The 16,091-nt window shown below is 46.7% G+C and overlaps 1 protein-coding gene across 11 annotated transcripts in view; it reads right to left on the reverse strand.

Annotated features, from left to right (window-relative positions):
* Nucleotides 1-15,014, reverse strand: part of EPHA5 (EPH receptor A5) — a 211,653-nt gene extending 196,639 nt beyond the window's left edge. For all 11 annotated transcript variants that reach the window (XM_055796937.1, XM_055796936.1, XM_055796933.1 and 8 more), the window contains exon 1: nt 14,778-15,014. In XM_055796937.1, coding sequence (XP_055652912.1) covers nt 14,778-14,904 — 127 coding nt within the window. In that variant the 5' untranslated portion in view covers nt 14,905-15,014. The remainder of the gene's footprint in view (nt 1-14,777) is intronic.
* Between the last annotated feature and the right edge of the window lie 1,077 nt (nt 15,015-16,091).

Here is a 16,091-nt window from a genome sequence, read left to right on the forward strand (position 1 = left end):
ACCCTTCCTTCCTTCCTTGCGTCCGTCCACCGGCCCACGACACCCTTCCTTCCTTCCTTGCGTCCGTCCACCGGCCCACGACACCCTTCCTTCCTTCCTTGCGTCCGTCCACCGGCCCACGACACCCTTCCTTCCTTCCTTGCGTCCGTCCACCGGCCCACGACACCCTTCCTTCCTTCCTTGCGTCCGTCCACCGGCCCACGACACCCTTCCTTCCTTCCTTGCTTCCGTCCACCGGCCCACGACACCCTTCCTTCCTTCCTTGCTTCCGTCCACCGGCCCACGACACCCTTCCTTCCTTCCTTGCTTCCGTCCACCGGCCCACGACACCCTTCCTTCCTTCCTTGCTTCCGTCCACCGGCCCACGACACCCTTCCTTCCTTCCTTGCTTCCGTCCGTCCATCCTTCCACCGGCCCACGACACCCTTCCTTCCTTCCTTGCTTCCGTCCGTCCATCCTTCCACCGGCCCAGGACACCCTTCCTTCCTTCCGTCCGTCCGTCCATCCTTCCACCGGCCCAGGACACCCTTCCTTCCTTCCTTCCGTCCGTCCGTCCATCCTTCCACCGGCCCAGGACACCCTTCCTTCCTTCCTTCCGTCCGTCCATCCTTCCACCAGCCCAGGACACTCTGCTGCAGGGCACTGCAGACAAAATTAAAAATGCTGCCAACGGAGTACCTCAGGTAACAGGATCACATTATTTACAGAGGCATAGTAAAAAAAAACAGAAGTACACTCTGCTAAAAGTTAAAGATTTTAAAGGACCATGAGAGTATTTAAAAAATAAATTAAACAGTAGATTTAGTTTGCAAAAACAAAGTTCTCTGAGTAGGCTTGGTCTTAATCACTGTACTGTACTGACTGCTGTAGTTCCTTATACACAAAACCAGCCCAAAACACAAAAATACAACACTGAGGTGGGGGGGGTGGGGGGGGGAATATCATATCTCAGCTCTGGCATCAAACACCTAAAAAAAATATAAAAAACTGTCTATCCAGTCATTTACACAATGTCTGCAAGTATTAAGGCAGGATATTATCATAAGGCATATAAGTGTTCTGCATGGTCAAGTGCATTTTTGTGATGTTGAGCAAAAACATTTGGTATCTCAGGGTTTTCATGTCTGGATTGCTTTCTCCTGCCAAAACAGAAAACGGTTGGGAGCTGGCAATGCTACCAAACTACAGGACATTTGGTGGAAGCAATATTCAAACTACACTGAACTACATTCACAGTAAGTAAACATACAATTAGGTGGCTTCCCACCCCACAGTCTATGCGAAATAAAAGTATCGCTATCATCTACCACTAGATATGTCACCCAGTGATGGCCAGCCTTTCCACTCCTGAAGTAGTCAGGTAAGATGCTCATTAATTTCTCCTGCTGCAGCTGAAGTCAAGCACTAGTACCCAAATGCCCCTGAACTGCACTACATTTTCTTTTTAATGGGATAAAAAGAGAGACCTTAAAACATTCATCAAAATAGGACACACATAAATAGCACGTCCCATACTATAAAAGGAAGAGAGAGTTATAAAAGCAAGATACCGAAGTGCAGTTGCCAAAATGGCAGGTTTACTCAAATTCCTTCTATTACAATCACTAATTAAACTGTGCAGAACAGTATATTCCTGGTCTAAGTTGCAATGGATGCAAAATAAGTATTGATCTACATTGTACAACTTAATTAAAATTTGTCCTGGAGATGCTACTAATGAATGTAATTAGATGGTGTGTTTGATGCCACAAACTTCTTCATGACATGCTAATTAAGGAAAAAAGGAGAAAAAGTGCTTTTATTTGAACATCAGATCATAAAAAGAACACACTACAACTAAATATTGTATTATCTTTCTATCAATGACAATGTTTAAATTGCTGTTATTAACTTCAATTTCAAAATCATTTTCTGCATATGAAAAGATAATACAACTCATTCAACTCTAACTCAAGTCAGTGGGAATTTTCCTACCGGTGAGTCAGCCGGCAGAGCTGAATACTAAAGCTCCAGTTAGAGAAGACTCTATTCCTCCCTTACTTTAGTGGAATTATGCACAGAGCAAAATAAATAGGAGAGGATGGGATACACCTTTTGACAGGCACCACACAAACCCAAAATTCACACGCCAGGAAGACAAAAAGCAACAAGTGACTTTAAGCTCCCCCTGTGCCTGGGCTGCTCTGGAGATGAGAGGGGCTCCCAGCACCAGTTCAGACAGCTGTGAGTGGCTGCTAAGGCACAGCAGACTCCCTGGCTGCCCCACCAGCTTCTGCCCAGGACTGCTTTCACAGTATATCTTCTAAAGTACTGCACTACATCAATCTGGTCTGAAAAATACATTTAGCCAGTAGTTATTCTAAATTGCCTGCAAGGACAGAAATGTTTTGCTTTGAGAATCCCCAGAATTCTGGTATAAACACAAGTTAGCACTTGTCTAGATCCATCTAGACACAAGGTATCTGCATCTTCCCCACCACCACCCTACCCAGCCATTTTCAGTACATCTGTCTTTTACTTGCACCATTGTCAGGTCCCAACGCCACCCCAATTCAGCCTTGAACCAATCCGGAGCCCTGGCATCCTCTCTGCAAGAGGGTGGCTCCTCCAACATCCCAGCCGCAAAAGCCCCCCAGCACAGGGTAACAGAGCTACCACAACAGCCCTCCTGTCTCACACTGCTGGAGAGGCCACCAGCACGCAGTCCCACTACACAAGTCCATACAGGCTCAGCAGCACCTCTCTTCCCATCATCTTCCAGCCTGGTGGCAAGTACATTATTTTTGCTAAAATGGCTTTCATCAAAGAACTGCAGGTTGGCCAGGTTGGGGATGAAACAGTGAGCAAACATCAGATCAAGTAGGTACCTGCAACACTCAGGAAACCATTTCAGCAGAGACTTTATAGAAGGGCAGCCACCATCCCAAACAGATGCTTCCATAATTCAATGTGTGGCTACCTAGGAAGAGATGAAGTTTTTTTACACTTGAATAGGACCCCTGAAACTACCTTTGGTTTGACCCACAGCAAGAAAGAGACCAGAGGTCTTCTCCAGACCAGCACAACCAGTTCTTCTCCATCCAGCCTGTGACGACCATCAGAATGCACTCAGCCCTGGCTGTCTAATAACTAGTTAACCCAAACACTCAGGTCACTGAAGGAAATAATTCCAGAAAGCCTCCAACTGCATGCTTAAGGCTTCCGTACTTCAAAAAGTCTAGTGCCATCTCCTGCATTAGCTTAGGACTCCTGGACTAGCCCCAGTGCTGTAGATACTCCACTGGCATAACCCAGAGCTGCATTCAGCAGCAACTGGGATGCAGGAAAGCTTACCCCACTGAAGAACTCTCTCCAGAAACCACTGGCATCTCTGCTTGGCCCGTAGTCTTAAAAGCCCCCAAAATAACAGAACTCGTCTATTCCCACTTCCTTTCTCCTCAGCACCAGCTAGCTATGTCTCAAAGAACAAGCAAGAAACCTCAGAGCCCGTAAGCACGCACTTAGCACCTGCATCTTTGCCAGCAAACTTGGAAGAGGTGCATACATTCAAAAATGTTTTCTGCTCATCTCCACCGTCAGTGCATCCATCCCACAAGCCCTAATTATTTCTAATGCTCAGTCAAGGGGAACACAAAACCGCACTGATCTATATCATCATTAACTTCCATGCCTTCAGGGTAGGATAAATGATGATTAAGTCTAAAGTCATACCGCAGCCTTTTTTTCTGACCCCCCCTCCTTTTAATACAGAATAGCAGCCCAGGGAATTTGCATACGCTCTTATTCTCAGACAGGCTGGTTACTACAGGTGAGCAATCAAGTTAGAATAAAACCAAAGTAATCTAAACCTTTGCCCTGAACTCTAGTTGGTGAATTAACAATGTTTTCTCACTCAGCAATCTCTGACAGGGAGACCAGATACAGCTTCTGACTCAAATGTCCCCGTCACATTCACACAGCTGGCATTCGGCAGCTTCACCATGGCTACACAGGGATTGTGGCTGGAAGGAAGCACAAGAAATACCAGGGCTGATGGCATTCAACACTGACCTAAAGCAACATCGCTGCCCACAGAGCAGAGCACCCCATCCGACACAGCCACCTAAACCAGTGACATGTCGCAGCATCAGCTTGCCCAGGCAAAAGCAGGACAGGTCTGTCATGACTGAAGAAGCAGCTACCAATCCATAGGTACTTTTTTTGGTTTTTTTTGTGACACTGCTGAAGTGAGATGGCTACTCTGGCTCTGTTCTAGAGCAGGATCAGCTTCATTTTCTTCACTCCAGTTTCAAATGGGAAAAAAAACAAGCCAAGAACACAAAAATCCCCCATTAACAGGGTAAAACACTGAACATTTATTTCTGATCCTACCTGCCACACATCCTGCTGCCATTTCAGAATCTAAGGATCTTCCAGAAAAACCTTTATTGCTCACACCAGGGCAGACTCTTCAGGCATACAAGACTGAACTTTTCTGGGTTGCCATGGTCTTTGAGCTGATTTTGTATAAAATTCTTTAAAAAATTAAGTTCTTATACACCAGAGTAGTCCTGCTCTTCAGTTGCACCATTTGCAAGCTAAGACTTACAGGGCATACTCTACCAAAATTTACCCTGACAAATCGCTGTAGAGCAGGCAAAACAGTCAGGATAGCAAAAGCTGATGGTGTTTATGCCATGAAACTGTAGAGCCATAAGAATTTTTGTTTGTTTCACTGAAATACACCTAAAGCAGGAGGAAAAGAACATCCTCTTTGACCAGATGAAAACCTTTTAACTACAGTTTCATTCCCAAAAGAGTGGTAAAGAAACCTTCCTTAAAGCCCGCGTAAGTATTTCAAAACCTCACGCAATTTCTCAAGTAGCACATTTTTAAACAGTACCATTGGAATGAAAATGTTTTGTTTTAAACAACCGAAGCAAGAATTTCTCCAATACATTTGTTACAAATCGAACAGCAATTGGAACACTGTTTTGGGTAGCCTGAATCTGAACTCTCACATGAAACAAGGTGTGAATCAAGTGCTCCTACATCCCCCCTGAAGGCTCCTCCGGCAGCTCCCGACCCCCTCTGAACAGCACTCTGCAGGATGCAGCCACCCATGGAAAGGTCGGAGCTACACCAACGTAGCCCCAGCTCTGACCCAACACTTAGAGCTTGTGGGAGCAATTACACATAAAATACTTGTGAGAAGCCTCTCATGGGAATACTCACACACTGTCAATTAAACATGAAGTGAAACACTCTGCTGGATGGAGGTCAAGGTACACAATAAGATGCAACCGTAGCACTTTGCATCAAACCCTCATCAAGAGGTCTCCTGAACAGTATCACAGGCTTTCCACCAGGCTTCACACCTCTGCTCTCCTCACCCCCCTGCCTAAGGCAGGGGGTATAGCTGCTAAACAGCAGAGCTCGTTTCTCTTTACGCTGCATACCCCCCAGTCCTTCCCGCGCAACCCTGGAGTTCACAGCACCACCAAGACACCGTGACTGCTGAGAAATCATCATCATGAGTCAAAGTTTTCCCGCTTCATGTATCTTCACTGGTTTTATTGCAGTATTGTCGCCATTCAGTTTCCAACTGTTTTCCTTGTTGTGCCAAGTATTTCTTCAAGAAGTATCAATCCAAGGCACTCCAACAAGTGACAGTCAAAAATAATCCAAGAAAGCAAAAACAAATGAAAAAGATAAACTCTTTAAAGAAATCAAAGTCATCAGGGAGCAGATGTTTTGAATTAATTAGCTACATAGAGCTGGGACAAAACACACACAAGCAAGAACCTCTGAAATATTTCCATCAGTAGAAACAAGCTACAGCAGAGTGCAAGCTGTAGCAGTACCTATTATTTATAGCCCACTGGAGGAAGAAAATATACACTACTTAATGAACTCGCAAACTAATATTAACTGCAGATTTATATTTTATTATGTTGGCTTCATTCTGCTCCAAGTCTTCTCATGATTCCCTTTATAGCAAGGGCCAAAACACTAGGATCTGCATCACAGATTCATAGGTTTTCAAGGCCAGATGGACAACTGCAATCATAACATCAGCCAGAGAATTTTACCCAGTAATTTCTGCATTACATCGGTAATTTGTTTGAACACACTCTTTGAGGGGTGTGATATCACCCTTTGACAAAGTTCTTCAGGTCGGCTGCACCTTCTCCCCCACAGGCACAGTGCTAGCTGTGGCACCAGGGAGCGGGACCCAAAGCTCAGTTCGATAACCGGACCCACTAAAACAAACAGGAAACCACAGGGGTTTTTTTGTTACAATGACTTGCACTCAAGGCAAGAGGCAGTCATTTGTTCTTCCCACCATACATAAAAGAAGTGAAGTAGTCAGGAGATTCTTAGCTTGACCCCAAAGTGCCTGGAAACTTAAGAACTCCAGTATGGTTTGCTTTATTTTCTTAATGGCAAACACTCTCATTTCCATCAAAATCACCATTTAATTGAAAAGGATTTATTCACTGTGAATAAAGTCAATAAAATGCTTCCAGCCCCACTCATAAGATCCACTAGGAAATAACACTGTACCAGCACGATAGCAGACCTCCAAGCTGGCTGCAGCACGTATCTTTGGGGGATGGTTATCTGGGCAAGTATCACCCTGCCATTAGGAAGGAAAAAGAAGCTTCCACTGAAGGTAAGATACAAGTAGCACCTGCAACCAGCAATCTGTCAACCAGCCTGTGTGGAGAAACAAACCACCAGTGCTGCCTGTTGACAGCCCACAGACAGTGGGTCTCCAGCCACTGCCAAGGCATCTGCAAGCCATTGAAGGAGGCAGACAGTTTCTTCAAGACTCTAATTAAAGCAAGAACCTTATTAAGCACACACTTAAAGTCAAGCCCTAAAATCCCAACAGCTTCCCAATGCAATCAAAACACCTGCTGGCAGTGCCGAGATGAAATCTCACCACCTTCCCTAAATCAGAGCATTACCAACTGAAAGCAATATGGCCTCCGTTTCTAAAAGGTGTCCTAAAAGACACAGATATCAAATTCCGTTATGCATAAACCTAAACTCAACAAAAGGAAAGAAACTCTGCACAGACACATCCAGAGCTGTCAAGGCTGTCAGCTACCAGTGGACTCACAAGACCTCACTGTCCAGCACCAATAAAGCCTTCCTGTTGACAATAATGACTGCTCTGCTGCCAATGAGCTCACTCAAGGGGGGGGGTGGGTGGGGGAAGGAATTGACATAAACATATTTTTTTCCCTCCTCCCAAATCCTATCTAAGCATTAAGATGGTCCATTGGCTTTTCAGAAGGGGTTGACAGTCTATCCCTTCTATTTCTGTTGAGGGAAGAGGTTGCTAGTGGGAACAGCACATTGCCAATGCACTTTAGGAAGAAATTGCATGCGAACATTAGTAAAGCAAAGATGGATAAACCAAAATGGGGTTTTTTTGACAAATTAACTTAAAGGCAATTATGCACAAAATTTCCCCATGCAGTTTTACTGGTTTGGGACATGCAAAAAAAATTACGGAGTGATACAAGTCCACCCAAAAACATTGTGAAATGCATATTACTGATGCTGAATAATTAAGTTCCTCCCAGGTGTTTCTCTATCCCCTCAAAGAGTTACAAAGTTCAAACTGGTTGTTCTGACCTGTTTCTAACATTAAGTGATGCAGGTTAGTGAAGCCCGGATTTAATACCCTGGCAAGACACTCCTGTCTTGCAAGTACTTCTTTGTGCACCGAAATGAAGTAGCTAGCAGGAAAGCCTGCAAGCCCAGGGTCCTACCCTCTCTCCTACAGCCTCAATACCTGCTACACAGCCACCCAAACCTAGAAGCTCTCCACTTCTGCAGGGGACTGCTTCCATTCCTTGCACACCCCCACGGCACAGTTTGCTCTGGAGCACACCAGCTGAACCCCCACTGATGCTTGGAAACTTACCAGAGGGGAAGCCAAGGGACAGGAGTCACCTTCTCCCTCAGGGCTGCCAGACCAGCTCAAGCAGGTATTCCCCCATCTGCTGTGATAGTACATGCTATGTCTCCTCCTCCAGGAGGCATCTCTCATCTTTCCAGCTAGCAGTCACCTCAGCAGCTCTATCTGGTCAAAGTCCTAATGTACCTCCGGCACAACTCAAATACAAGGGAAGATGGAGAGAAAAGGAAGGTGTTTCCCACCACCAACACCCCCAGTGAGGCAGCCCCAGCATGCACTGAATGTTCCCACGGCAATTAATCTGGCCCAAAGCATCTCCAGTCCCCTTTGCAAATCAGACAGGAAGGCTGTGCTCGTATGTGCATCCCAGGGCAGCCAGCAGGTCCCAGAACCCTTGTCCACAGCAGGCAACTTGCCACTGGACCTCTGCAAACCGCCACACATCACCTCCCACACCCAGAAGTGCCACAAATCACAGTGCTTACACCTCCAGACCATCCCCTCTCAACTAGCTTCCTTGCAGAAGACAGGGATAATTGCTTTCTGCCTCCAAAAGGATAAGCACTTTAAGCCTTCAGAGAGGCTCAGATACTGCACTGACCAAAGCCACAGCAAATACCAAAACTGAGACTGTAAGAGATATAATAGGTCAAAGAGACAACTAAAAGGGTAACAAATCCCTAGACAGACCTAAGCTACTGAAAGCCAGTGCTCGAGTTTGCCAATATAGAAAGCAACTGTGTGGCTGTGAAAGCAACTGGGGCAGTTGTTCACCTCAGCAAAACCTGTCACCTCAATGTACAACCAGTCACAGAGTAGACTGAGGGACAGGCGTGACATGAACACAGAGGACAATCCATATCTCTGTTCAGCCTATGCCAAAAACCAGGGACATCTTAAGAACAAAATATATTTTCAAAGGCAAAAAAGATATTCTACTAGCTTTTAATATATGCAGCAATTTTACAACAGATATCAAATCATTTTAGTAAAAAGTTATTAAAAAAATTGTTCATTCCAATGCAATCATTAATACAATCTTTCTGCAACATTCTCAGAGTAAAGAAAAATACCCAGCTCAAGTCCATTCTGGTTGAAATGAGGCCCCATCTCCCACCAGCACTTATGGTCAGTGAGAAAGCTGCATTTACAACACGTATTTCAATTCTGTGTTTAGATGTTTTACTATAAGCACAAGACTATTTTTTTTTAATGTTTTTAATGGATACTAGGCTGAGTATCCGCTGAAAGCTGCACTGAATACCCTTTCCTCCACAGAAATGAGCACTTATTAACTAAGAAATTCAGTGATTCTACAAGGCAACTGATTGGTGTGCATTTTTTTTTTTACATCTCATTTTGCCTTTGACCCATGTACAGATTTAGATTTCCTAAAGAGGAAGTGAGAATGTTAAAAAAAATTGCCAAAAAAAAATCTGTTTTCTTTTTATTTTGGGCTGCGTGTCACTTCCCTGACATCCCCAAGCTATGTTTAAAGCTCATCTCTATTCAAGAATATACATTACCTGCACACTTACAGAAACAGACCACTGAAAACGTAGCTCCAAATTAGAAAGGCTGGGGAGATCCAACAGCCCCACTTCTGCTCAAGACCCTAAAGCCACCATGAACACCATCACTCAGCTGAGATTGCTCAGCTGTACTTTCCCAGGTCAAGGGTTCTGCGCTCACCCCGCATGTTGCTAGAAACGGGGATTCCTGCAGAAGCAGCACAGAATTCCCTGGAACAATAAAGCTAAAACCAGTGAGATCACAGAGCAAGGCACCACACATAATAAACGGTCCTGGCTTTGCAATTTCTGCCAGATTTTATGAAATCCTGCTCCCACCTTTCCCCCCAGAACCTGCTGCAAAACACTTTGCATTTTAGCACAAAGAATAAACATCTCTTCATGGGGAAGATTTTTCTTATTTTACAGAAGGAGAACAGCAGACGTGGAGATGGAACGTACACTGGAGCTAGAAAGGGAGGTAGTGGTGGGAGAGTTAACGGTGGAGGGGAAGAAGCTGTCAGACAAGCCCACTAACTTTTCCCTTTCTCCCATGGTACCTGCCAGTTTACCCATCTGTAAATTGATGTGCAAATAGCTGCTTTATACATCAAATTATGGTGTCAACATTTAAGATACTATAAGCAGATGGTCTGACAGTGGTTCCATTTAAGACAGTTTGCCTGTTTTCCACTATTTATTACAATTTTTAATATAAGCTTCAAAAGGAAGCAGGTACTATCTTGGAGTCAATCTTTGCTATTGTTTATTTCCTTTTTTTTTTTTTAAACATGTCATTAGGCAGCAATGCTTTTAGTCATATACTTAAAAGTGCTGCATTTCAAATATTGTTTTACTGTCAAAAGGATGGTAGTTTCCATTTTAAAGCCATAATTGAGTCATTCTAAACCTCCTGAAAAGCCATACATCACACATCAGACTGATCCCAAAAAGACCATTAGACGTGAGCTGTCCTTCCTCATACCAGTAATTCCACTGCAGTAAATCTAAAAGTTAATAGGATTACTCCTGCGAGTAAAATAAACACACAGCACTGAGGTTATGCTCTGCTATCATGGAAAGCACACGGGGAACCATTCCAATACATGAAATAAAGAACAGATAACTCCTCAAAGCCTCCTTACAAAGCACTGTGAGCAGACCGAAATGCGTCCACACTTACTCGTTCTGCATACACAAGGTAAAGGAATGCTGGCAGTACATAATACCTACAGAAATACACAAAATGCAGTAGCTGTGTGAACGCATGATATATGAAGCCAAGCCATTAAGGGCAACCTAATAAGCAAAATGTTCTGATTGTGTGTATTTTTACCCAAAGCATTAGGCTAACTGAAATAAAATTATATGAAAATTAAGACTATTTTCACACCTGCTTCTACTAAATAACACAAAAAAAATCCCTTAAAGAGACTTAATTCACTGATTAAAGATAAATGTTGTGATGTTATACCTAAATATGCATTTATCCAGTGTGCCATGACACAAATTATATGTCAGTATGAAACACCACACAAGTCAACACACTGAGAACAGGTAGGCTCCAGGCTCTGGCATGAATAATCTGCAAATTACAACCTTCCTTTATTTTTGCATGCACTAGACCCACCCCTTTAATTGTGCTCATTTATTCATTCACTCAAATTAAAAATGATACATTAAGATGAAGTGAGCTTCAAAAAACCCCGGAAGAATTAAGATGAAGAGGACCAAACGCAGGAGTTTGTAACTAAAGAATAATACCCTTCTAGTCTAAAAACAAATACAATGCGTTACAAAGACTCATTTCGTGTTCCTCTCCTTTGTCTAAGTCAACGTTGTTATTTCAAACTTTTTCTTTTGATTTGTTTAACAATATACTTCATAGATACAGCACTGCCTGATCGGCACTTACTTCGGCTGAAAAGCCCTAAAGTGAGATATACTTTGTATTTAATGACAATTATGCAAGTACATTGTGGAGTTACCGTTACAAGCAATCAGATGTAATATACTCCATTATTTTAATAATTTTCCTGCATAACACTTTTTAGGGTCATCTGGGTGACGTCCAAATGAGATCTGCAAACCAACCCAAACCCACAGGTGATACATCACAAAATCATGAACTTCAGGGTGGACGGGGGAATCTTTAAACAATTCCTTCGTTCATTCCGTGGTTTACATAAATAATTTACATAAGCCACTTCCCAAACCCCAGTACTTACAAAGATTCAAAGCACATGCATTTTTAAACTACAGGAGGTGCAGGAAGCCTTGTCACATACTGCAGGGCTGCCTCTCACACCCTGTTCTCATAGAGAATGCACTTCTGAAATACCAGCACTTCAAAACTGTGCAATACCTTTGCTGTACTCTTTGGAAGATTTTCTTTATGACTCATTTCTGAATTGTAAAAGTAGTCAAAGGGAAGAAGGAAATCACTGGTTCTAATCAATAAACTCTGCTAAAGAGTTAAAAATAACGGCTAACCAATATGTGCATATGCATAAAATAGCACTGAGTCTTCATCCTTCACTACATGTTTTGCTTTTAATATATAAACTGAGCAAAGGTGATTGAAGTCTAAATCTCTTTTATTTCCCTATTATAGGAAAACCTGAAAAAAAACCCTAATTCTGTTCTCCTGATGTATATCCTTCAGTACATAACTGGAGGTATCTATGAAGGTGACCAGGTTTATGATACATACTCGGCACTTGATACTTCCCCATAAAAATGGCAGGAGCTTCTGAAACTCAGCTGCCCTTGCAAAAACCTATTTCCATGCTAAGGAGACCAAACACTGAATTTATTTTTTTTTCTTCCAAATCTTAACCTAGATTTTTAAAGCATTTTCCCCCTACGTGTCCCTCCACTAGAGGGTAAAACAGAAAGTCAGGCGTTGTGAGTTCTTAACTGCATATATCTTATCCTACAAACTCACTGTGTATGACAAAGATTTACAGAAACAAAAAAAATATGATGCAGGGTTAAAGAAAAATCATAACTACGCGAATTTGTCATTCTCTATGCAACTACATACGTTACCTACCTACACAGCACAGGGTATCAGCTAGTAGTTTAACTGTGGTGAGATGAAAGATAATAAAGAACAAAACCCAGAAAAACCAACACCAGCAACTTCTGAAAATATTATTCTCAGGTCTAAGATGGCTACCTCCCTCTGAGCAGAAGAAAAGTTCCTAACCAGCTGAATATGACAACTAACCCCAGGGGAGGATCTCTCTCACCAGAGCCCAGAAGCAGCCAAACTGAACTTTTCAAACCAAACCCGGTGACAAGTGTCAGCAGCATACGGCTAGGCAGGCGGGCTCCAGCATCTGAGGGTTCTCATGCATTAGGCTTCACACACCGCAGGGTGAGCTGTTCCCAGGAGCAGAGCTGCTCAGGAGTAATTGGCAGAGGAGACATGCTGTGAGAAGCACTTGTCAAATAATGCTTGTTTACAAATAAATCTCCTAGCAGCAAAGGACAGCGGTTATTGAATAAGTTCAGGTCCACGGTCAGACCCCTCCCACCAGCAGTCTTTTATAGCTTTGCATTTACTGAAGAGACAGAAATTACAGAGCAGCAGCAGCCAGGGAAGTAGGGGCAGAGAGACGGCGAGGCGAGCGCTCACGCTGCTCATCATCACCCTGCAACCTCCCCGTGACGGCACCGCTGAGCCCCTTCGCTAAGGCACCTTCATTAACCCCCTCCCGCACCGCTTCCCACCGTGCGACAGCCCTACGCTGCAGCTCCCGTTCACACGGAGACACCTCTGCCCTCGGCGAACAGTCCCGTTGGCTCTGCCGGCACCAGATTTTCCAAGATCTGGCAAGGATGCCCGGGACGGGGCTGGGAGCACCTGCCGGCTTCCCGGCCCCGCACCGCAGCGCCAGGACGGCGTGGCTCCCCAGGGGCGGGGGAGCACAGGGACAGCCCCTCGAAGGCACCATGCCACCTCCCCAGCACCGCTCCCAAGGGTGAAACCACCCGAAATCGCGTGGGAGCTGAAGGATTGGGCCCACCGTTACCTAACCAAGGCAAAGCCAAAGCCATTGCCATCATCCCCCAAACCAATGCACCTCCCAAACATCCGATATCTTCACACACAGAGGAACTGCATTTTCCCCTTTCTCTGCACTTTAAACAACAAAACAAACAACAAAAAAAGAAAAGAACAGAAAACTGCTACTCACATTATTTTCACTCTGCAAAATAAATTAAAGCTAGCTGGTCACCTCAGGCCACATCTTTGAAATTCTGGTACGGTTTTTCTTCCCCAGCCCCTGCATACCTCCTCCCTCTAAAGGAGTTTCACAAATAATTATGGTGCATCACGAAGCCAGCCTGCTACGAGCCGCCGGCATTCCCTTCGGATGCCGAACTTCCCCACCCATGCTTTCACAGCACAGCCTGCCCGCGCATCCACAAACAACACGAAAAAGCCCCAAGCAGTGCCCACAGCACGTATATATATATATATAAAAAACCCACCACCAACAACAAAAAAAACCACAAAAAACACAAAAAAACTACAAACCAAACAAAAACAAAACAACAAAAAACACCAAATAAAAAAAAAAAAACAACAGTCCAGTTTGAAAACCTGGAAGTACTCTGCTAGACAAGCAACCTGGACGCGTTTCTGGCTATTAGCCTCACACGATCAAACATATTACACAACAATCCGTCCCCAGCGGCCGCGCTCCGCTGCGTTGCGGGTTAAATAGCGGCACCTCCGCGGCTTCCCCTCCTTTTTACGTGTGTATTTTAAGCCACGAAGTAAGCGCACTGCGGTCAGCGCTTGCAGGGCTCCCCGCCGGGAGCCTGCTCCAGCCCGCCCCGGCCCCGCCGAGCGCCGGCCCCGCTCCGCCTGCGCGCATCCCGCAAGCCCCCCGCACAGCCCGGCAGGTACAGCCCGCAAACCCACCCGCGCGCCTCTCCCGGTGCAAACCGCTGGGAAGCGTGCCGTGCCAACCCAAACGTCCGAGCGTAAAGGTACCTATGCAGCATCACCACCACCACCCCCCCCCCCCCCCAAAAAAAACCCAAACACCGCAAAACGCGCCCGTGCCAGGGCATCTGTGCAATCCCACCCGTGCGAGCCTGCTCGCGCCCCGAGGCAGCGCCGCCTCCCCTTCCCCGGGACGCCCCCAGCCCCACCGGCCAGTGTCACCCGCTCCCTCCGGCGCGGAACCCACCTCCCCGCGGCGCAGCCCCCCTCCTCCTCCCTCAAAGTGCTCCAAATCCCAGCCTGACGCGCTCGGCGCAGCGCACCCGCGGGCAGGCCCCCTCCTCGGCGGGCGCTGCCCCGACGGCCCGGCCGCCCCGTCCCCGCTCACCCTCGCTGCCGGGGCTGGCCAGCAGACTCCGGAGCGCAGCGCACAGCAGCAGCGGCAGGAGGCACGTCCAACCGGGAGCCGGCGCCCCGGCGCGGCCGGCCCAGCCGCCGGCGCCCCGCGGCCCCATCCCGCCGCCCCTCAGCGCATGGGGCGGCCGCTGCCCCCGGCGGTGCCCGCTCGGGTCGGCGCAGGACGGGGCGGGCTAGCAGCGCGGCGCCGCTCCGCTCCCGTCCAGCCGCCGACGCGACTGGGGAGTCGGGGGGCGGGGATGGGGGAGGAGGCCCCGCGCCGCTGCGGAGACGCCCCCGACGGGGCGGACCCGCCGCCGTCGTCGCCGCTGCCGCCGCCATCCCGTGCGGGGAGCGGCGTCCGCCGCCCCTGCGGGCACCCCGGGGCGCAGCGGGGACCGCACCTAAAATGGCCGCTCAGCGGGACCCCCCCCCCAGGCCCGAGGAGCCCGCAGGGGGTGGGCAGCCCCAGTGCTCCCCGCAGCCGCCACCGGTCGCGGTCCCGACCTCCCCCCCGCGCCGCCCCGCTCCCAGCCCACGCAGCCGGGGCAGCCGCGGTTTCACAGGGCGGGCGAGCATGAAGGCGGCTCGTCCCTGGCCAGGGAAGCATCGGTGCCAGAAACCGCCTAACGGGGCCAAGAGAACGATGGTTCTCAGGTGTGTTTTACCTTAGGTCACCACCAGAGCACACCTTTGAATCCAGCTCTGATACCTAGTTTCACAGAAGTTTTCACAGAGGGTTTTCACCCCTCACTAGCTTTCACCCACTTCATCTTCCAAACAACAAAAACCACACACACATACAAAAAAAAACCCCCCACCAACCAAAACCGCGAACAAAAAACCCCAAATCCCAAGTGTATCAGAAATTAATTCCTGGAGGTTTATTCGCCTATAACAGATCCTCTCCTGAGGAGCCTACCTCCAGATAAGCCAATTAAGACAAAAGCCGGCCTTGCAGGTGCACCAGCAGCAATCCAAGTCTGACCAAAACCCTGCTCACCTGGTGCTGCTTCCTCCATTTCACTCCACTGCCACGATTTTGGCCTGTTCATTTATATTATAAAAGCAGGAATGGAAGGTTGAGCACCTGCAAAAGGCTGTCTCTTCAGAGGACAAGGCTCAGGACCAGGGCTCCAAACGAGTTACAATTAAAGTTACAAAATCCTCAAAGCCAATTTTAAGAGGATGAGTAGTCTTCAACCAGTGGACTGCCAATAACACAGTTCTCTACACCACCGTTACTCATTTTTTATTCATAATTAGCTGGACAATGTCTTTCTCCGTGCGCTTGCACCATATACAG

The sequence above is a fragment of the Falco peregrinus genome, chromosome 2, assembly GCF_023634155.1.
Source record: "Falco peregrinus isolate bFalPer1 chromosome 2, bFalPer1.pri, whole genome shotgun sequence".
NCBI classification, from domain to species: domain Eukaryota; kingdom Metazoa; phylum Chordata; class Aves; order Falconiformes; family Falconidae; genus Falco; species Falco peregrinus.